We start from the raw sequence: 22198 nt of genomic DNA, 5'->3' as shown, positions 1-22198 counted from the left end.
GTTGTCTAAAACGAGTCTAGAAAGGGGATTGAACCCCAGAAATGGGGAAAAAACAAATTAATAGAACCAGATGAACCAGCCAGTAGGGATAACTTAATGACCTTATTTTACTAAGAACAAACAAAGGTAATATAGGATTTCCTTGTGATGAGAATTGGATTAATTCTGGCCCTGTTTGGCACTGAACTGCCTGCAAAAGCACTATTCTGAGCTCAGGCGAGGGATGTGGTTGTGCAGAAAACAGAACATAACCATCTTCTGTAGAAACAACATGTGTTTAACTCCTTGCACTGGTGAAAAAAGAACATAGAGACATTTGATAAAGTCAGAATTTCCTTTACAGTGTTCAAATCTAGTGATTACTGTTCTTTCTTCCAAGATCTAAATGTATAAGGCCAGATCCACAGCTGTTGTAAATCAGTGTAACTCCATTGACTTTATTTGAACTGTGGGAAGACTCTGACTTCAGTGGAGTTATTCCAGTTTATACCAGCTGAGGGTCTGGCCCGTGTTTTTTTAATCCATTACTAATGTGAATCATAGAATATCAGGGTTGGAAGGAACCTCAGGAGGTCATCTAGTCCAACCCCTGCTCATGGCAGGATCAATCCCCAACTAAATCATCCCAGCCAGGGCTTCGTCAAGCCTGACCGTAAAAACCTCTAAGGAAGGAGATTCCGCCACCTCCCTAGGTAACCCATTCAAGTGCTTCACCACCCTCCTAGTGAAAAAGTTTTTCCTAATATCCAACCTAAACCTCCCCCACTGCAACTTGAGACCATTACTCCTTGTTCTGTCATCTGCTACCACTGAGAACAGTCTAGATCCATCCTCTTTGGAACCCCCTTTCAGGTAGTTGAAAACAACTATCAAATCCCCCCTCATTCTTCTCTTCTGCAGACTAAATAATCCCAGTTCCCTCAGCCTCTTCGCATAAGTCATGTGCTCCAGCCCCCTAATCATTTTCGTTGCCCTCCGCTGGACTCTTTCCAATTTTTCCTTCTTGTAGTGTGGGGCCCAAAACTGGACACAGTACTCCAGATGAGGCCTCACCAATGCCGAATAGAGGGGAATGATCACGTCCCTCGATCTGCTGGCAATGCCCCTACTTATACAACCAAAATGCCATTAGCCTTTTTGGCAACAAGGGCACACTATTGACTCATATCCAGCTTCTCGTCCACTGTAACCCCTAGGTCCTTTTCTGCAGAACTGCTGCCTAGCCTCTCGGTCCCTAGTCTGTAGCAGTGCATGGGATTCTTCCGTCCTAAGTGCAGGACTCTGCACTTGTCCTTGTTGAACCTCATCAGATTTCTTTTGGCCCAATAGTCTAATTTGTCTAGGTCCCTCTGTATGCTATTCCTACCCTCCAGCGTATCTACCATTCCTCCCAGTTTAGTGTCATCTGCAAACTTGCTGAGGGTGGAGTCCTTGGGGCACTCCGCTTGATACCAGCTGCCAACTAGACATGGAGCCATTGATCACTACCCGTTGAGCCCGACAATCTAGCCAGCTTTCTATCCACCGTATAGTCCATTCATCCAGCCCATACTTCTTTAACTTGCCGCTTTTGAAGGTGCAGTCAGGGGAGTCGTCATCGTTTGTGCTCAGATGTGGGTGGTGGGGGGAGAGGGAGAATAACTATTTGCCAAATGGTTATGGAGAAAATAGGTTGAGACACACTTGTTTGGTTTCTGTGAGAGGGGCGGGATACAAATGCCATAGATTTTAAATAAAAATATCACTAGTAGAGCATCCTATAATATGCAACCATCCTAAACAATTCTTTTTTCCTCCTCTTTGATTATCATGAACATAAGAGTGGCCATACTGGGTCAGACCAATGATCCATCTCACCCAGTATCAGTCTTCTGACAGTGGTCAGTGCCAGATGTTTCAGAGGGAATGAACAGAACAGAGCAATTATCGAGTGATCCATCCCGTCGTCCAGTTGCAGCTTCTGGCAGTTGGAGGTTTAGGGACACCTAGAGGATTGGGTCCATTGATGGACCTATCCTGCAGGAACTTAGCTAATTCTTTTTTTAACCCAGTTATGCTTTTATGCTGGACTTGCCAGAGTTTATGCTTCTTTCTATTTTCCTCAGTAGGATTTGACTTCCAATTTTTAAAGAATGGCTTTTTGTCTCTAACTGCCTCTTTTACTCTGCTGTTTAGCAATGCTGGCATTTTTTTGGTTCCGTCTACTGTTTTTTAACATGGGGTATACATTTAGTTTGAGCCTCTATTACGATGTTTTTAAATAGTCTCCATACAGTTTGCAGCCATTTCACCCTTATGACTCTTCCTTTTAATTTTCATTTAACTAGCGTTGTCATTTTTGTATAGCTCTCCATTTTGAGTTAAATGCTACTGAGGCGAGTTTCATTGGTAATTTCCATCTTACAAAGATGATAAATTTAATTACATTATGGTCACTGTCACTGAGTGGTTCAGCTATATTCACCTCTTGGGCCAAATCCTGTGCTCCACTTAGGACTAAATCAGCAATTGTCTCTCCTCTTGCGGGTTCCAGGACTAGCTGCTCCATGAAGCAGTCATTGTTGGTGTCTAGAAATTTGATCTCTGCATCTTGTCCTGAGGTGACATGTACCCAGTCAGTATGAGGATAGTCGAAATCCTCCATTATTATTACATTTTCTGCCTTTGTAGCCTAATTGTCCTGAACGTTTCACAGTCACTGTCACCATCCTGGTCAGGTGGTTGATAGTACTTTCCTACTGCTATACTCTTGTTGTTCAAGCATGGAATTTCTATCCATAGAGATTCTATGGTACAGTTTGATTCATTTAAGACTTTTACTTCATTTGACTCTGTGCTTTTTTTCAATATAATGTCACTCCCCCACCAGCATGACCTACTCTGTCATTCCTATGTATTTTGTACCCTGGTATTACCACATCCCATTGATGTTCCTCATTCCACTGAGGTTCTACAATATCTAATATATCAATATCCTCACTTAACACCAGGCACTCTAGTTTGCCCCTCTTAGTATTTAGACTTCTAGCCTTCCTCACTGCTTCTCATGGGAATTGTATCTGTGCTTATACTGTATTTGTCTGAAGTTAAATGCTTTGGGCACAATATTTGCAGTCTCGTGCTTTTTATAAACCAGTTAAATTGCCTTGTAAACAGAAGTGCTATGATGCTAAATAATATGCTCTTCTGATCTGGTGCAGGTCTCAAGTCAGCCATGCCTCCAGCAGACACTTTGCTTGCTCCTTCCACTACTGGAATTTTTCATCCAAACATTAGACCCTCAACTGATAACTCAGGTAAGAGACATCTTTTTGTGCAATCTACCTCATGCATGCTGGATCTTTGTTATTAAATGAGATCACATCTAATGAGTTGTTTCATGGTCTGATTTCTACCACTTAGCAAGAATGAAGAGTTCTTAACTTTTATTTTGATTCCTTCCTACACCGTTTTGATGGCTTTGCTATGGTGTTTGCTACACATTGGTTCACATCACTTTTGGGACTTTCACAGTCTCATTTTTTTCGCTGGGCTTAGGGCAGTGATGGTGTATGATGTATGTTTCTCTTTCAAATGCACTTTGGGCTTTTATGTAAGGATTCCATTTTTTTATTTTTTTGGAGGGTAACATTTTGAAAAGCTCTGGGATACTTGCTTTTGTTCCATTGATGCATCCATTGTCCTGATCTAACTCTCTCTAGCTTTGAATGAACTCAGACTTGATGGTCATTGCAATCCCCAGTTGAACAGAGTTTTTGTCTTATTTGTTTCTTATTTGATGGGGCTTCATCCAGATCTATTTTCCTGCAGGTGTTTGCAATGCAGACTTCCCTCCTTGAGTTGGATCCCCCAGATCATGTTCGCTTGGCAGCACTGGATCTTCTCTCTTCTATGGGGAAATTGTTTATGCCACAAGAAATTCAGGTAAATGCACTGGAGGCAACATTTTGTCCTGAGCCATTCGTATATATTATTAATGGGTTGTGGTCATGGAATATGTAGTACAGTGGCACTGGTTCTTGGAGACATTTATTTTCAAACCAGGACATACTACTTCTATGGCAGTTTTATATTCTAGTGAGACTGTTTCGGTTACTCGCATTGCCTGTAGGATGCTGGGTGCATTCATTTGTATATTATTTCCCAGGAGCTTGACAGAAGGGCTGATGTCTGAGCTCCAGATGGGAAGGAATGGGTTTTGTGTACATGTTCTCTCTTACTATGTTTTTTGCCAACCAAGGCTGTTGCAGACTTTCTCGACCTGTAGACTCTAGGCTTCTGACAGAAATATTTCTTTAATGATGAATCAAGGGGGCAGGATATGCTGATTAGCCCTCCACAAAAATCTGACTAATGTGCGCTCCCCTTTCAGGGGCAAGTTATACCCAAGCTGTCATATCTCTTTGCCTCTTTGTTGGCCGACAAGACTTGGCTGATTTACCAACATGCACTGGAGGCATTCACTCAGTTTGCAGAGGTAAGAATGACACCACATTGGATGTACATATTTAGCTCTGTTAATATTTCCTTGTATATCAGTTCCTCTAGCATCTTAACTGTTGTTGCTCTTCTCTGAACTCCCTCCACTTTGTCAGTATCTATCCTGGAGCAAAATGCTTGAAACTGACCTCCGTATTCCATATGCTATTGCACGAAAATAAAAGGATTAACAAAATGCAAGAGAAATACAGTGGCCCTAGGAAGTGGAAGTGAAGGAAGAACAGATTTCCAGTATTGTTTTAAATACCACCCCCCCCCCCCCCCCCCCCATCCTCAACACAGAACATTTTCCAGATTGTTTTGTAGATGCTCTACGGTTCATCTTTATTATGGCTGCATTGAACGTTAATATACTAACCAACTTTTTCTTGCTCAAAACCTTTGACAGACAACAAAGCATGAAGATGTAGTTCCTCAGTGCCTTAATTCTGAAGAAACTAAAAACAAAGTTGTTTGCTTTCTGGCCAAGGTATCTTATTGAATTATTTTACTGTTGTCTTGCTTGATAGAAGAGGGGCTCTTGCCCACAGTAAACTGACACAAGACTGCTCTGTAATTGGAATCTGATTATTTGTTTTCTCGAGCCTTTTCATGCCTGCTAAAGTTGGCTAGAATGAGGAACAGTGATGGCAAATGCTGTGCAAGTTTCCACCACAGACTTTCCCAGTGCGCCTCAACTCTGATTTGTTAACATCCCCTGCTATTCCCTTCCTGAGTACAAGGTGACTAAATTGGCTGGTGCTTCGGGTAAGGTGAAGAGGCATCCATTAGTGAGATGACAGAGTGCAGCTCACTTGTGTTCTAAGCAGTTTTAGCTCCCCTGTGCAGAGGCAAAAGGCCGGGTTCTCAAGCCCCTTTGCTGTGTGTGTCATTTTTTTATGTGTACCAGTTAATGGGCACCTAAATGAAAATAAGTGACTAGCAGAGTGCATTGATTTTCTTCACGCAGAAGCCTCCACAGAGAGTATTGAGAAAAAACTAATGAAAGAGTATTTTGTACTTCCTAGAGGAGGACTAGTAAATGCACTGAACTCATGACCATTAAAAGGTGAAGAGTCATCTCTGCTGTTAACAACCCTTGCCTCCTTCGATGTGCCAGCTTTCCACTGGACAGCAGCACTTCAGAGGGGATAGCACAGGAGTTTTTGCCCACTGTACCGCATAGGGGAGAGGCAGCAAAGCAACTGCTACCTGCAACTGTCAGACACGAAATGATGCTCCAGCATAGTTGTTGTAGCCCACATTAGACTGAGTTGTTCTCCCAGCCTAGTGCCATACGTTTGCTGGTTGAAGCCTTGCTGAAGAACTGCAGTTTAAAAAATAAAAAACAGATTACGTTAAAGAGTATTTCCATTGCCACAGTGTAATAGTCAAGGGGTGGAGTCATGGAGGCTGGAAATGCTGCTGTGTTTGGGTTTGTTGTTACCGCTCCTGTGGCTTTTCCCTCAGGCAAGGCAGGGAGAGGAGACGGCAGAAGCAAGGGCAGAACGAGTGAAACAGGAAAAGGCCGTCTGCAGTGCACACTTGCTTAAAATGAAAATGGATGGAGAATGGGGCTCAGCATTAGAGGTAGGTGTCTCTTTGAAAGCAGCTGGACTAGGTTTGTATTAGTCCTTAGCCGTGCCCTCATCCATGGGGAATGGCGCTGTCCTCCTCCCAGCACTTGCTGTGAAGAGGGCATACCCTCCTGAGCTGACAGGGAGTCTTGCTCTCACCCACCTGCTGCACTTCCGTGCTGGGCTCTGTACTGCCCTTGCAACTGCCACAAACTCTCTTTCTGGGCTGAGGGAGAGAGCAGGGGGGGAAGGCACCTCAGAGGAGCTGGGAAAAGCTGTACCAGTCAGGAGTCCTGGCCCGCCCCAGTAGCCTCTGGTAGTTCTATCCAACCTGTTAGCCCTTGCTTATGACAGTCTATGTGATTTCACTTCTGCTGAGGGAGGATTCATTTCTCTCCCTTCTCCCCCAGTTGTTACTAGAGGGGGGGTTCAAGAAGTGCCCTATTGCCCTGTACTCACTCAAGGAGGAGCATTTAAAGGGGAACCTGTTGGCCCTCAGCCTTACAACACTGAAAGGAGCCCCCATGCCTGTGTTAATTGGGATACTAAACTTTATATTGAACCAGTAAGTGAGACATATAAAACTGTTAGGAGAAATTCTCACAGCTTTAAGCACTGGCTTTAAACTGAGAGAGGTTGAAACCTGCATGAAACATCCCAGCTGAAGCGGCTTGTGTGTGTGACTACATGGCCGGGTTATTTTTCATCTAAGAGGTTGAGGATTTGGCCTGTATCAGTGGGATTGTAAGTAAATAGTAGAGGTTTAACATCTCACGTTTTAATCTTCAGCCCTTGGCAAAGAGAGCTTGTCACTCACCCTGTGAGGAGCAGTACAAGTCTGCTATAGACACTGCAGAGAGAGCACTGGAAGCTGTGAAACTGCTGCTGCAGAAAGGACCGTCTCCTGCTTGGCTTGCAGTGAAATTAGAGGCTCTACAGGCAGCAATAGCCATCTTAAGAAACACTGTACGGTAAGGTGTTAGACACTGAACAGCTCAGCACTGGCTTAACACTGGGGGAGATCACAGCTGGAAAACGAACAAACTGAAAATAAGGGGAGTTACCAGTGATACCCTTCTACAAAACACCCTGATTTTGATTCACTCACTGTAAATAGTGTTTTGTTTAATGTGCCTGAATGTGTTAACTTTTTTGGAAGGGTTAAGATGTTGAATTTAACTGACCCCATGCTGTGTAAAGGAGCTAATTTCATATGCTGCTCTAACTTGGACCAGGGAAAGCTTAACAGGCTTGTGTAGTAAGGTATTTGAATCTTTTGTAAGAGAAAATGGACTGTAATTGTCCCTGTTACATCTACAGAGACAGACACTTTTGTATTAAATTGTTAACAATGAATGCGTGAATAGTTTGAGTGTATTTTAAAAACCAAGGCTCCATTCTCTCATGGAGAAGTCAGGCACCTGAGCTGCTGTTTCACTCGGACACTGTACTGATCTTTTGAAAATAATCTTTATTGGTCAGGTTAAAGAGCAGAGTGAATTTAGAGCTATGATACAATTTGTGTTAAACACACTTTCCTTGTAATGGTCTCCTAGCACACTGCACCCACCCCGCCATTCATTCTGGTAGAACAGCAATAAATAGGTCATCCAAGTAAACTGTACAGTCTAAAATCATTGCAGTTTGCATCTAAAAAGTTAAAAGGAGCCCCTCCCCTGTGGCTTATTTTTCTAATAAAAAGAAATGGCACAAACATTAATAAAATTTATCTGAACTAATGCAATTTTCATTTATTTTCAAGAGTTTTCCAGAGCAGTGATGATTCCTGAAACAGAAAAGTATAAATCACTCTTTCAGCTCCAACACACAAACCATTCAAGCTATTCCAATTTCCACTAGCCAGGGCTATGCACCTCACTTGTACATATGGCTTCAGCACAGGCTGGAAAAGGAGCATCCTGGTATAGGAAGATAGGCTGCATTGGGCTCTCGCCTGCCGTGTTGGTGAGGTAATAATCTAACACATCCTGGAAGCAATAGGCCATAGACGGCCCTTGTTTTTTCCCCATCCATCACCAGTTCGTATCATCTTCCCAGTTCACCTCTTCCTCTTCACCCCAGCCTGCAGTTTCAGCCTAGAATAATTACATAAACTGTGTCAGTAAGAACACACCAGATGACAGCCATGCAGAGCTACATCCATCCATGTAAAATAGATACATTAACCCAATCCCTGAGAACTATGCCAGACATCAATGGGGCCCCCTGGTCCTGGGGAATTCCTGTTTGGTTCACAGCTGGCTGAGAGTTGTTAGAGTTCTACCTCCCTGACCCAGGTTTTTGGTAATCCTCTGGCCTTTGAGTAAACTGCACAGCTGGTCAGTTACTGGCTGAAGCAGCAGCAAAATGAATGTGCTGTAATGCCATGCACCCCTTCTGTAAGGGCCTGGTAAGGGGGGGGGAGAGAGAGAGAGACAGTCCTTGCCCCAAGGCCACTAGTACTAGAAACCACCTCAGCAGACTCAACAAGAGTGTCAGGTTTGCTGGGCTATCACCAGCTCTCACCCTAAACCCCAGGCAGTTCCAAATCCAGCATCCCCCATTAAATCTTTATATAGACATAGTAGATGAAGCGGTAAGTGGCCTAAATAAAATATTACTAGGGCTGAAAATAAAAAGGGGTTACCAGCTCCTACTTACCTAGATCAATGACCAGACCTGTCTGTACTTTGCCTACACTGAGCACCCACAGGTACTTGTAGTGACAATATTTTTTTCTGAGCAGAGCTCAGCTGTCCCACTTCTAATAATTTACTCCCTCTGGTACCAAAAAATAAGCAAATATGTGCTATTTTTAGAAACAAGCCATCTCTTCCTCCCAGAACAATTCAAACGAAGCACTTGAAACACTGCATTAAGGGGGAACTTTGGTAGGCAGTTAACATCAGCTGCTTTAAAATGTCACTTTGGGTGAGGTTTCAATCCCCCCTGGAAAGCTCTGGTAAAACAGCTTTGCAGAGAAGTTCTGTGCATCATTTCTAAGAACCTGAACCCTCCCACCCCAGAGGTAGGAACTTATACGCTACAGACAGGTACTAGGGTTAGCCCATTGAGCCAGGCTGTGCAGCGGATGCAATGGCCATGCCCATCACAGTGATGCCTGGCTCATAAATACATCCCTTCCCTGCAGTTTTGTGAGGAGCCACCATGGAGTTCTGCACTAAGATTAAAATAGCCCTCCCCGTGAAGCCTGTTCTCCCTGTCCTAGTTAGGTCAGCTTTTAGACTGTTCCCCCCCAACTAAAATAAAATCCATGTGCTGCATGTAGTTCAGCCACTCACTGGCCTGAGACACAGGAGATCCAGCATCGACTCCCTGCGTGACCCAGGCAAGTCACTAACCTCTGATAACACTTCCCTACCTCCCAGGGGTGTTGTGCAGATAAATGCATTAGGTGCTCAGATACTATGGTGGGGGAGGGGGGGCATATCAGTACATCACATCACCTTTGGAAACCACTGCTGTGTGCCTTAAGCTAGCACTGGATCAATTATTTAACACAGAGAGGAGAGTCAGGCATTTTGCAGTCAAACAATGGTTTAAAACCAGTCTCCGTGAGTAAAACCAGTCACTGCTGTGACTCTCAAATGGGAGTAAAGTACTATGGCAGCAAGGTGGGGTAAGAGCAGCAGTCCCCCTGTTCTTAGCCATATCACAGCAGAGGAAGACATGCTATTAACACAGGAACGGTTATTTCTAAGGGAGGTGAGGGCTCCTCCCTTCCAAAGGGCTGTAGAGGAAGGGGTCTCTATACACCTCCCTCTCTCTATACCCTTCATGCTCTGGTGGCAAGTAGGGGATGTTCCCTTTCCTGCTAGCACTGACAGTGATTGTGCTTTGTCCTGCAAGGCAGCCTCTCAGTCCCTCAGCTCTGATAGCACTACCACTGGCTGTGACAGGTCACTGTTCCATTTCAGAGACAGAGGCTGTTTGGGGAGGGAGAATAGCCTTTCCTGCTTCGCCCCTTCTTAGGAGCACCCACAGCCCAGGACTCAGTCAAATAAGCAGACTGTTCCATGTGCAGAGCCATAACCCTGTCCCTCACTGCTGCAGAACATAGCAGCAGTCCTTGGACTCTGTGACAATCCATCAGAACTTCCAAGTCATGTGCCCAGTTCAATAAGCAGCCTAGGACTTTGTTTTGATCTATCTGGTACATTATACAGGCACGTGATGACAGAAACCAGGATTACACACCACTCTACAACTCCCTACAGAAAATGCGCAGTTTTCTAGCACCACTGGCTATTGTGGACAAGCTGTTTCTTTCCTCTTTTCAGATCGTACAAACCATTTAAAAGGAGGAGTTCATTTGCAAGGTGCATAGACCCTCCCACCCCTCCTATTTTATAGTAGGTTTATCTTTTAAAAGGGATTACATAACTAATGAAAGAGTCCCAGAAGCAAAACATCCCATTTAATGCCATGCGGTTCACACTGCACCCCACAAAGTGCCTCAGCTGTTGTAGCAGGACTGCTACAGCTGAGAGTGGAATTTAGACTCCCAACTCTTCAAATATTTGGCCACTCCACTGAATCTAAAAGGTCACACTTGCGTTGAAGGTACCTGTCTAGTAGAAGCTGGGCTAGGACAATCAGATCCAGATAGGGGCTGTTTAGTGGCCTGTGTGAAATATGAACTCAAGAACTAGAAGGAAAAGTTTATATCCCCTTCCTAGTCCTCAAGCCACTGTGCCTGTTTTAAAGGCCACAGGTTTACCCAAACTGTACTAATCAGTTTCATGTGCCTCTTATCACACATCTGCAGCTACAAGAGCTGATCAAACTGACATAGTGCCTGATAAGATGCATCATTCAGCACCTCTACAGTAGTCAACTGATGTCCACCTAAAAAGCAACAGAGGGTCCTGTGGCACCTTTAAGACTAACAGAAGATGTCCACCTGTTTCCTCACCTGCAAAGACCCCTTCCTCTCCCCCATGTTATCCACTGTCTAGATGAAGCTGCTGAGGCAGCATGCACTGTGCCAGCACTGCACAGATGACACCCAGCTGCTAAGGACTGAGGCATAGTGACAGGTTTGTGCAGTACCTGCTTGCATTTTTGCATCCCTTGAAATGCATTTTTCCTTCTACAATTTACCACATCACTCAATATAATCCCCCCAACCCTCCGTATTCTCACCTCAGTGACTTCAGCTGCTGCAAATTTGGATGAAAATTGCACTATCTGGGAGGTATCCTCTCCACTGGAAACTGCACTTAAGTGACTAAGAACAACCGAGTCTGTCCTCACTTCAGGTAAAATCAGGAAAGCTGCAGATGGTTTAATATCTGGGGTCATGTCAGCAAACCAGTCCAACTCAGGATCTCGCACTGGTTTCCTCTTCACTTGGATTGTGAACTCTTCTCCTAAGCCAGACTCCCATGGAGACTTGGGAGACCTTTCCAGGAATGCTGTTTCTCTCAGCTGGTCTGGGTGGTCCCAGCTGTCATTGCTCCAGCAATTCACAGGGCTGGACATTGGGGGAGGACTGGGTTTGAAGCTTTTGGATTCTTTGCTCAGCTGAAGGGCACCAGGGAGTGGCCTCTGCACTTGGACTCTTGTAGCATTGAGGCTGTTTCCTGAGAACAGTTTAGGAGCAGGGCTGCTGGGCTCAAAGTTGTCCGAGGGTTCCTTGTCCACATTATGATCAACAACATAGGGCCCAGTGCTGCCATGTGGCTCCATAGGCCGGAGCTGTATGTTCACAATTTTCTGAGTCTTGGGCTCTTCAGACTCGCTCCAGTCTGGCCATTCCTCTGTTGGCTTTTCAGAAGTACTCAAAGGGCTCCTGCTGCTTCCCACAGTATTCATCGCAGCAGGATCTCCATTCAGGGATAGCTGAGGGTCTTGTTCAACTGTGGAAGACATAGGAATTACACACCTGTTTTGGATGGTGCTAAATTGTGCCTTTCCCATAAAACTGGGAATGTAAGTTATACCTAGAACTCCCACGATGCCCTAACTCTATCACTAAGGAAACACCACACCAGCCTGCTGGCCTGAAAATCAGCCTGCTCAGGAACAGTCACACTAGATCAGAACAATGCTCCACATAGCCCAGTGCCTTGCCTCCACCAGTGATCTATACTGATGCTTCAAAGTGCTGCTAAAAGAGAAGGGAAGGCAGGGCAGAAACTCCTCTGCCTCAGAAGCAGTGACCAGCTTCCTGCCTACAGTGGGAGGGTTACTAAGCTTGGAACATCTAACCAGCAAGTGCCCAGGGCCTGCTGAGTTGCTACTGGACAAAGGCAAAGGAGAACTGAAACACAGATGGACATTTTGGATCAGCTTGCTGAAGACAGGGAAGCAGCAAGTATACGAATGGTGCCAATTGCAACTCGCTAGTGAGTCATGACAGCCTTCAGCTCATTGCTGGAGCTGCTCACCTACCTAGCTATCTATGGGGTGGGAAGGTCAGGGCACATAAAAGGGCCAGGGCGCAAAGGCAAACAGACATGCCATTATGGGTACATATCTATGTTGCTCAGTTTGCCAGCAGTGTCATTGTTTACTTCAGTCTTCTCAATTATCTTCTATCCATCCCCGTGCAAATCAAGCATGGAGAGCCCAGCTACAGTACTTAGCTTTCCAAAGGTTAAACATACAAACTGTTCTCCTAAACATTGTGTTATGTTCTTCCTCTGTACTCTCCACTCCCCACATTTCCTAGCTCCTTTACCTGTCAGGTACATATGGCAGTGAGTCACTCAACTGAAAATGGCACCTCTGTAGCCATTTCAAATCAGGAGGAGGCAGCGCTGTTGTGCTACCACCAAAAAGGATATTCGTCATTAGTGTTTAGTAGCAAGGACTGCTCCAGTAAGAAAGCTCTGGAGGTTTACCTGTCTTTAAGGCCACCTGAGAGTCTTTTCTTGGCACATGTTTCTTGCTGCTGAGGGACACGTTTCCAGCGATGGGGCACTTGGGGAACACACTGGAAGAGTTGTTCTGTAGGGGCTGGGAGAGCTGACTTCTCTGGTTGCTAACGTGAGTTGGGGAGTCTGCAGGGATACAAAGCAAAAACACAAAGGACACTCACTCAATAGCTGCTGCTCTGCTCAGAACAAAGGCACAATAGAGATCTTCATTACATTCAATTGCTAGGATGAAACCCAAGATGGCCCACAATCTACTCCATTTTCTGCTATTTGCTGGGTCTTCAGATTCCTGGCAACTTGCTAAGGCAGCCCTTGAATCGGTAAAATGTACTTGGGCTCTACATGTGAGGTCTGGGTGCTTTGCAGACCCCCTGGGTGAACGCAGCAGCCATCACTGCACTTTAATGAAGTGAAAGTAACATGAGCCCCATTCACATCCTATTACCATGCATCTAAGATGGCGAACAGTGTTTGTTCAACCATCTGTCTCCCCAACACAAGCTTCTGCTCTGCAGGTCAGAGTCACAAGGTTCCACAGGGATTCTCCTGTTATCTCCTCCCTTGGCGCCTCTTTCCCTGCCATACACATGCAAAACAAACTCTCAGCTGCCTCCCATAGGCTGTGACGTAAACCAGTCTGCTGTTCAGTACAGGAACCAGCTGATTGAGGTGTTTCAGCACACAGCAACAGGCAGCCAGCACTGGTGCAAATGAAGCCAGTCACTATGGCATTGCCTGTGTAACACTAAACCCTGACTGGGCCTTGGACCCCTAGATCTTAAAAGCTGGAGTCTCTTCTGCCTGAGGTAGAAGAGTCAGGTCTATTTGCCAAGGCTATAGCAGGCTCAACAACCTCTATCTAAGGTCCAGCCACCACTCAAGGTGGCAGAGCGCCATACTGTGATTTCTGTCACCTTGTGTATCTGCACAAATGCAGTCCCCTAATGTAACACACTTTACACCAGTACAGGGTGATTTGTATCAGTGTGGCTTGTGACGGATTCCTTCCGGGGTGCCACCTGGAACTGGGGTACCACTGAGCTCGCCTGACCCACCAGCTTGGGCTCCCTTTCAAACTGTGGTGCTGTGATAAGTTGCCAAGCTCTCCAACTTTGCTCTTTCATCAGCATACAGATAGGGACACCCAGCTGCAGCTTCAGATCAGCTCTGCATGGGAAGGCTCAGGTAAGGCACCTCCCAGTTACTAAGGCACGCACCCCGCTCTGGAGTGCAAACCCAAAATTATACTGTCTTGCGCTGCACAGGCAACTGTACAGCGTAAGCTCATAAAATTCACCCCCTCTCTCAATGTGGAGAGACATATGCAACAGCTTTCTGCCCGAAGTTACAATTTCCACACACACTGGTTTTAGACAAAACAAAACAAGTTTATTAACTACAAAAGATAGATTTTAAGTGATTATAAGTGACAGCAAACAGATCAAAGCAGATTACCTTAGTAAATAAACAAAACCACAAACTGAGCTTAACACACTAAATAGGTAGGATATGAATTAGCAAATGCTCACCCTGAGTGATAAACAGGCTGGCAGATTCTTAAGGCACAAGCTTCCTTGGCTTTCCCAGGTTTTCATACACAGGCTAAAAATCCCTCTAGCCTGGGACCATCACTTCCCCCAGTTCAGTCCTTGCCCCTCTGGTGTTTCCAGATGTGGTGTTGTAGGGGGAGTGAGGTACCATCATGATATCATTGTCCCCCTTTTATATCTTCTTCCCACTTGCTGGAAAGCTCTTTTGCTGTGACCTGGGTCAAGCAGTTCCCATTGTGTAGTGCTATCTCTGAGAGGTTTCTATTGTACACAGTTCCTGGGGTAATCCTTGTGCTTGTGTGCATTTTCTCAATGAGCCATTAACATTGTTTGGCCTTTTTACTGTTGTACCTGAAAGGCTGCTTGTGGGTGTTTTCAACCTCACAACATGTTTCAACACATACATAGCCAAACTTCATAACTTGACATATGACGATAGCACATACAATCAAACAAGATATTACTGTCTAGCAGATCAAGACTTTTAGAATGATGATACCTCACAAGGCATACTTTGTACAAAACATATCCTAATTACATGACAGTGGTGAATAGTGGGGTGCCAGGGTGTCACATGACTTACCCCCGTTTCCAAGCCAGGTAAGCTGCACCAGTGTAAACTGCCTACACTGCCTACTGCCGGAGGGGTTGTGTTAATGTAGCTATGCAAGGCTGAAATACAGGTATAGACAAGGCCTACAGCTAACATCAAGACAAAACCAATTAGCTTCTGCTTTTTCTTCCCCCGCATAAGGGGGAAACAGATCAATCACAAACAGTTAAAATGTCACAAGATGCCAGACACAAGGTCCACTGCTCCATTTAATACCATGTTGTACTAAAAGTCATAGAGCTGACTGAAATTTTAACTATTTAGGAGGGATTGGTTACAATACTAATACTCCTCGCTGCGTCCCTTTAACAAAATGGAAAGTTGTGGTTTTGTTTATATATGGCTGTTCCCAGTGTGGTCTTTCAACAGTGCCTTTGTCCCTGGTGGTTTATTCCTCTACATCTCACTGGAGCAGCTTGTGGCAGGAACAATCTGTTGCTAAATACATTACCCCAGTTCTGTCTTTGCAGATCATTTTTTCCCCACTATTGAGGGCAAGAGGCCTTCACTTAACAGGCTTATCCACATGAGGGACTCTCCCTAGAGTCCCTGTCCAAGCAGCACAGGCAAGATTGGACAGCACAAACCAATCTCACTGTGCTGCAATCCCAAACTCTTTTTGCATTTACCTACCTGCTGGCGAAAGGTCCGTAGTTTTAGTGAAACTCGGTGCGGAGCATTTGAAAATCTTAGTTCTTCCACCCCCCACAACCACTTCAGGTCCAAGCAGAGAGACCAGAACCGCTAAGCCATGCAGCGTTATCGCAACAATAGAGTCACTGGTATCTCGAAGGCCCAGTAGCACCTAGGACAAGACCAGAAAGCTATCAGAAACAGCAAAGAATCTGAGCAGTTCTTTCTTTAGCTCTTCCATTAAAGATGTTTACAGCATGTTTCTGCTGTTCTTTCATCTAGACAATCATGTGGATAACCACTTATGAAACTTACTATTAGTGTCATCTTCTCTCTGACAAACAAAATTCAATATGTATATCACTTCCCTGGGTAGGAAAGTAGCCTTACTCCTCACTAGGGTTCAAAGCCTGATTCATGTTACCAGTTAAAAAGGGTCACCCATACTAGCTCTTTGTGAACACTGGACCACTTTGCAAATAATTTGTCACAATTCAGAATGATCAGTCATCTCTGCTCAAAAGACCCCCACAACTGAGATACTGGAGTGGCATAGGATGGAGAGGCAGTGTATTGTCATAAGCGGCAGGTCATAAGTCAAACTTGATGTGTATGAGTTGTGGGAGGGGAGGAAGAAGGGGTATCCTAGCACTGGAATATCTATATATTCCAGGAACACTGGCATAGCTAGGGTTAGGGAGCAGGACTGGAATATCAAGGGGTGCTCCAGATCAGGACTGAGGTACCCTGGCGTAGCTAGGGTGAGGGGGCAGGACTGGGTTAGCAAGGAAGGCTCTAGCTCAGGATGGAGGTGAACTGACTGAGCTGTGAGGAGGTGCATGGGTGCCAGGCCTGGAATAAGTGAAGGGAGCTGCATGTCAGGGCTGAGCTGCATTTGGCAGAGTTGGGTGTTTGGGGAAAGCTTACACAATTTGCCTGCACTGTGCTTCACTGTTGCCAGGACTAGGAGATCTTTACGTGTAATAAGCAACAGAGGCCATCCCAGCAGCAGAATCCCCACACTCTTGATACGCCATGTCCAGTCCCGTTGTCTGTCTCATCATTAACCTGTGGCAATATGATGTTTTTCAACTCTTCCTGCGTGAACAGTTCTGCGTAGGCGTCAATGTGAGACAGCAGCACCACTCGCACGTGCTCTTCGTGGACCTCAAACAGCTTCAGCAACACAGGAGTGACGTGCGTCTGGAAGACGGCTGGTGACAGCAGGCAGGTGGTCTCACTTTCTCCAGTTTTATCTAGGGAAGAGTTGGAACATGGGACAGGCTACCTCCCAGACCAGAGACAACTCGCTGCAAGTTAACGCTACTCTCAGTCACCACAGCCAGCGGCCTATGGGCTTAGGTCTATCACTGAGGAGCCCAGTTTGAATCATAGTCCTAATGCCACGCTCTCTTGGTCAGCAGGAGCCAGAAGTGCTGCAGAGCTAGCATGCTCAGAACATCAGAAGGGTGGGGCAGGAATGATTTGCATTGCTTGACAGTGACCCCTCTGGGCAGCTAAGGGCACACAAGTCCCTGTGGCTGCTTAGGCAAAATTGTGAAGGAGGGGGAGCAAAGAAAGGGCACAGGAACTACTGAGGGAGAGAGACAGAGCACTCCAGCAGGGGAAAGAAGGGAGAGTGAATGCCTCCTGGGAAGAAAGAAGTTGCCCCATGCCAGCGAGGTGGCAGAGTAACCTGCTGCCTTCCCATAGCTCAAGCTAGGGGGCAGCTTTGTTATCTGCAAGAATGCTAGGGGAGGGGAGGAGGAGGTATACACAGCTGCTGCTCTAAGAAATGCCCCTTGCCCCACAGTCCTGGGGAGGGCCATTTATAGCAGCATGGAAGGCGGCCAGACAATTGCTAATCCTCTTTTCAGCAACCACGGGAGGCATGTGACAAAGGAACAATGAAAGGTTTGGTGGACGGGGGTACTCCCATTATTCTGTATCTGGAATGACAATCTTTGGTACTTTACCTTACAGTACTTGCTTGGCTTAAACAAACACCACTATTAAAACCTCTGTTCAAATTAACTAACCCCTCTGATTTCACTCCAAATGAGGAAGTGTTTGCTCTGAAGAGAGAATATTCAAAGTCACCTTTCTTTGGACCTAGCAGATGTGGAAGGAAACTCTTGACAGCTACTGGCTCAGCAAACACAAGCTGATTGAGTAAGAGAGGCACCAGCCGTGAAGCTATCAGCTTCTCTGACAAACAGGCCACTCTATCCATCAGGAATCTGTTTTGAGAGAGAGGAGTTAGTATGAGGGTAACTTTTTTTATTTTCTTAAATTTGATTATGACTTGGTTTCAGAATGAGTTTCCATTAAATATCCCTTTCTCCTCCCTCTCTATTTAGACTGTGGGCTTTTCGGGGCAGGGGTTATCTCATGGTGTCTGTACAGTGCCTACAACAATGGAGCCCCAATACTGATTGGGGAATATAGGCCCTACCTCAAAACAAAATCATAAATAATAAAGAAATGGATACATCCTGTGAAACCTCAGAGCCAAGCTACTGGCTGGCAAGGATTACACCAGACAGAGCCAGCCAGCCAAGCAAGCCCCAATCAAATTCTGTAGCCAGACTATGAATATTTCTGTCTTTTATAAAACTGTCCATCACCACAGTTTGTGTCTGTGTTTCAGAGCAAGGAGCTCACATGAACTATCACAGTGTTAAAGCCCTAGAGTTAAAATGCACTTACATCCCAATCCCCATACACATTACAAGGGTCGCCCTTCTGCCACTCGGTAACAGACAAGTATGTTTATTCAACAGGACATTGCCTGAACAAGATTGCTTCCTGTGCAAGGAAGGACATCAACTCAGGAAGACCTTCCCTTAATCTAAGGCAAAAAGTATTTCAGAAGTGATCTGTACAGGATTATTTTTAAATGGTTCTTTACTATGTATAAAGTGGGCCTGAAAGCAGCTGGATTTTGGAAAATTCCAGCCAAAAGAGTTCAGCTGTTTCCAAGAGTGAGGCCAGGGAAAAATACATTTTACCATAATAAAAAAATTCTGACAGTCTTATCTTTCAGAAGCTCTAGTTGTGCCAAAAGTGTTAGTTACGGGAGGAGGGTCTTGGATTCAGTTCATCAAATGAGCAGCATTACAATGATACCACACCCCTTCTTCCCTCACCACCACACACGATGGCAACATGATGCTACAGCATAGTAATATCCTGAAAGTGACACCATGGCTGATGCAGAAGTAAGGGGAAATGGGAAGTTCTGCCATGTAGACCAAGTGGGATCTAAATAGAAAACCTTCTGCTAAATTAGTCATGCTTCTCCTTGTCTGTACTGAACAAACTAAACTAAATTTCCCATTGTGGCTAGTGGACAATATACAACCTGGTTTGTCTTCACAGCCTACCACCCAAGGGAAAACTTCTGTCCTTGGTTTTGCCTAAGTTTCCATAGAGAATCCAATCACACCTCTAAAATACACCTGAGATTTCAGACAACCATGTCCACCACAGTCCAAATTTTCTAGCTCATTCCCAGGGAACAACGGGACCAATTATCTTTGCAATGAAAGTACTTGCTACTCACCAAGAAAAGTAAAAACCATGTGTAAACTAGGAGTGACAACCATAGTGATCAGCTGCACATAGAAAATTGTGTAGATACCATTTCCAAGAAAAATTAGTTGTTCGGAATCAAACCACACAGCAAAGGTGGTGGCAGGTATATCCTATTCAACGCTAACAATGGATCTTCTTGGAGTTTGTATAAGATTACATTAAAATCAGAACACATCAGTGATGTTCTGTGTAAGAGACTGAGATCCACAGATAGAGGAAGTATCATCCCAGCTATAAACCTTTTAAAGTCTTGCTGAGATCCCATTTTGAACATGACAAAGTCATCCGCCCCTCCCACCGCAATAAATGCTCTCCACAAAAGGTTAAAGCTCTTAAAACTTTTCACTTACTTGAAAAATTCAGTTTTCTCCTCCTCAGTCTTTAAGGTTAAACTTTTCAGAAAGTTCACAACTTCCAGAAAATCATTTCTGACCATAAAAAGAAAGAAGGCTAAGAATCAGGAACTTGAGATTCAAGAAAGTCACATCCTGCATTAATCAGGCACATGGAGGAGGAAAGGGGAGTAACAAGTCACATGACATTGGACTGGGAACATCAGAATGACAGTTTGGGCTTCTTGCATTCCTCACTGCATCCGTGCGCTTCAGCCCCCATTGCAACCACTTCTAGCAGGGGGATTCAGTCTCCATGGTCCATTCCATTCTTAGCCTCTCTTGAGGCTATCAAGGAGGCCGGTGAAAGCAATTATGTGATTTGGACATCTGTCCATTAGAAGCTGGACTGAAACCAAGAGTAATTTCCTCAATCTGCTGGTCTACAACTGGAATTGAATGATGCAGCTATATACAGTATGAATTGAGCAATAGTACATTTGCAATCTCTTGAGCATGATACCCAAATTATGATGAGAAAAGAAAATTCCCACAACAGGCCAATAACACTACCCCAAGGCAGCAACATATTTAGGTGATGGCAACTGTAGGTCTGTAGAGACTGGAAGTCAAGATGGATCTAAGATAGAGGTACCTCTAACAGCCTTGTCTTCTATGCCCTCCATCAGCACCTAGCATGAAGTAGGGGAGATAACATTTGCGATGCACGGGAGTGTCACTCTTTCAACCATCTTGCTGATAATTCAACAGCCCGCTATGAGGACTTCTGAATTTAAGGAGTCTCCTTGTCAAAGATCCCACATGACAACATGCCTGTGAGCTTGGTAATTATGTTTGCACTTCATGCATCAAAGAACCACCAACAACCTTTCAAAATGAAATGAGTGATGTCAACAACACAGAAGTGAGGAACAGGGAGCTATAGCCAAACAGACAAAGCATCATTCCCTCACCTGAAGAACTCATGAGACAGTAAGCTGGACAGTGGTGGACGACACTTCGGATCTGGATTCAGCAGCGTACAGTGCAAGGTCTGTTGAAAACTGGAGAGAATATCCGCTGAAACTGAAGCCAGAACGAGCATTAGATTTCATTCCCAGCACTGGGTCCAGACTACACTCAGACTGCCCCTTCCTCTGCAAACTTACTATTGTTTAAGTGCTGATGGGTAGCAAAATAGTCCAGAGCCGCTGCTATTGCTTAGTAGCTGTCATAAGCCTCTACCTTTTTTAGAAAGGCCATTTTCCATCAACCTCCTCCCCTACCTGACCCATCTAGCCACTGAGTGCTGATGAGTTTAGGGAGTAAGCATGGAAAATACAATGTATAAAAAGCCAGTTCTAAAGGGAACACTTTCTCCTAAGCTTGGTGAAGAGGACAAGAGAAGGTTCTTTTGAGCAGCTTCCTTTCGCCTCACACATCACATTCCCACTGCAGCAACTACAAACATCCTATTACAGAAGACAGGCAGGACCTCAACTAAGAGCTCTATTTGGTGTCATTATAATTAAAGTCAGCTGGACAATTATAGGCATGGACAGACTTCCATGTGAAGAGATAATAAAAATGGATTCTTCAGGAAACAGATGAAAAAGGTGACATGATAGAGGTATATAAAATAGGGAGTGTTACAAAGAAGTGAAGTCATGATCTTGTGCTGTGAGAGAGCATAAATAGGTTAAGAGGCACAATGGTCCAGTGGATCGAGCATTGTCCAGGGAGCCAGAACACTTGGGTCTGTCACTGACTCCTCCCTGGGAAACCGAGTCAAGTCACTGCAGTTTTGTCTGCCTTGGTTTTTCCATCTATATAATGGGAATAACGATATTCACCCCCTTTCTAAAGGGCTTTGAGAGCTACAGATAAGCACTACATAAGAGTTTATTGTTAAGAACAAGGGCGCTCACAATGACAAAAGGCAGCAAATTTAACACTAACGAATCATTTTTTCCCCTCACACACCTACTGTGCCTAAATAATTACTTTTGAGGCAAAGAGTTTAATACGATTCAGGATTATTTGACATCCATGGCTACAGTAGCTAGGATAAAAATGAAGGGATATCAAACTTCAATCTTCAAGCTAGGTAAGTGGTGGAGGGTTTTGGTTTTGTGGAACATTGGTCCACCTTCTATGGAAAGAAGGGGCTGTATAGCTCAGATGGCCTCCACCTCAGTAGAAGGGGGACCAATCTCCTTGGAGACAGGCTGGCTGGAGTACTCAGGAAGCGTTAAGCTAATAGCAAAAGGGAAGGGGAAAAAAGACGATACAGGCACATAGCACAAAATCAAGATGTTGAGAACAAAATTAATCAAGAAACCAAAGGACATGAAAAGAAGAAATTCTTGAATTGCCTATACACCAATGCTAGGAACATGGGTAACGAACAAGATGAACTGGAATTGCTCATTTATGAGCATAAATTCAATCTAATTGGTATTACTAAAACCGGGTGGGATGAGTCACATGATTGGAATGTTAAAATCAAAGG

At 44.8% G+C, this 22198-nt stretch overlaps 2 protein-coding genes across 5 annotated transcripts in view; one reads left to right on the top strand and one right to left on the bottom strand.

Annotated features, from left to right (window-relative positions):
- The window catches only part of LOC112107410 (uncharacterized protein C1orf112), a 34372-nt gene extending 26647 nt beyond the window's left edge, over positions 1 to 7725 (top strand). The window contains exons 19-24 of the mRNA XM_029912354.1: positions 3201 to 3296; positions 3811 to 3924; positions 4373 to 4477; positions 4889 to 4969; positions 5950 to 6069; positions 6846 to 7725. Of these exons, the coding sequence (XP_029768214.1) occupies positions 3201 to 3296; positions 3811 to 3924; positions 4373 to 4477; positions 4889 to 4969; positions 5950 to 6069; positions 6846 to 7031 (702 nt within the window). The 3' untranslated portion in view covers positions 7032 to 7725. The remainder of the gene's footprint in view (positions 1 to 3200; positions 3297 to 3810; positions 3925 to 4372; positions 4478 to 4888; positions 4970 to 5949; positions 6070 to 6845) is intronic.
- Positions 7726 to 7783: 58 nt separating this feature from the next.
- LOC112107376 (protein-associating with the carboxyl-terminal domain of ezrin) overlaps positions 7784 to 22198 on the bottom strand; it is a 30557-nt gene continuing 16142 nt past the window's right edge. For all 4 annotated transcript variants that reach the window (XM_026655342.2, XM_026655343.2, XM_024201045.3 and 1 more), the window contains exons 7-14: positions 20661 to 20772; positions 19705 to 19782; positions 17858 to 17997; positions 16826 to 17013; positions 15758 to 15929; positions 12926 to 13084; positions 11223 to 11938; positions 7784 to 8152 (exon numbers count right to left, since the gene is read on the bottom strand). In XM_026655342.2, the coding sequence (XP_026511127.1) occupies positions 8090 to 8152; positions 11223 to 11938; positions 12926 to 13084; positions 15758 to 15929; positions 16826 to 17013; positions 17858 to 17997; positions 19705 to 19782; positions 20661 to 20772 (1628 nt within the window). In that variant the 3' untranslated portion in view covers positions 7784 to 8089. The remainder of the gene's footprint in view (positions 8153 to 11222; positions 11939 to 12925; positions 13085 to 15757; positions 15930 to 16825; positions 17014 to 17857; positions 17998 to 19704; positions 19783 to 20660; positions 20773 to 22198) is intronic.

This window comes from Terrapene carolina, unplaced genomic scaffold (assembly GCF_002925995.2).
Source record: "Terrapene carolina triunguis isolate 2854851 unplaced genomic scaffold, T_m_triunguis-2.0 Scaffold210, whole genome shotgun sequence".
Classification (NCBI taxonomy): Eukaryota; Metazoa; Chordata; order Testudines; family Emydidae; genus Terrapene; species Terrapene triunguis.
The sequence above is the reverse complement of the archived record's forward strand: the minus strand, read 5'-3'. Positions and strand labels throughout refer to the sequence as shown.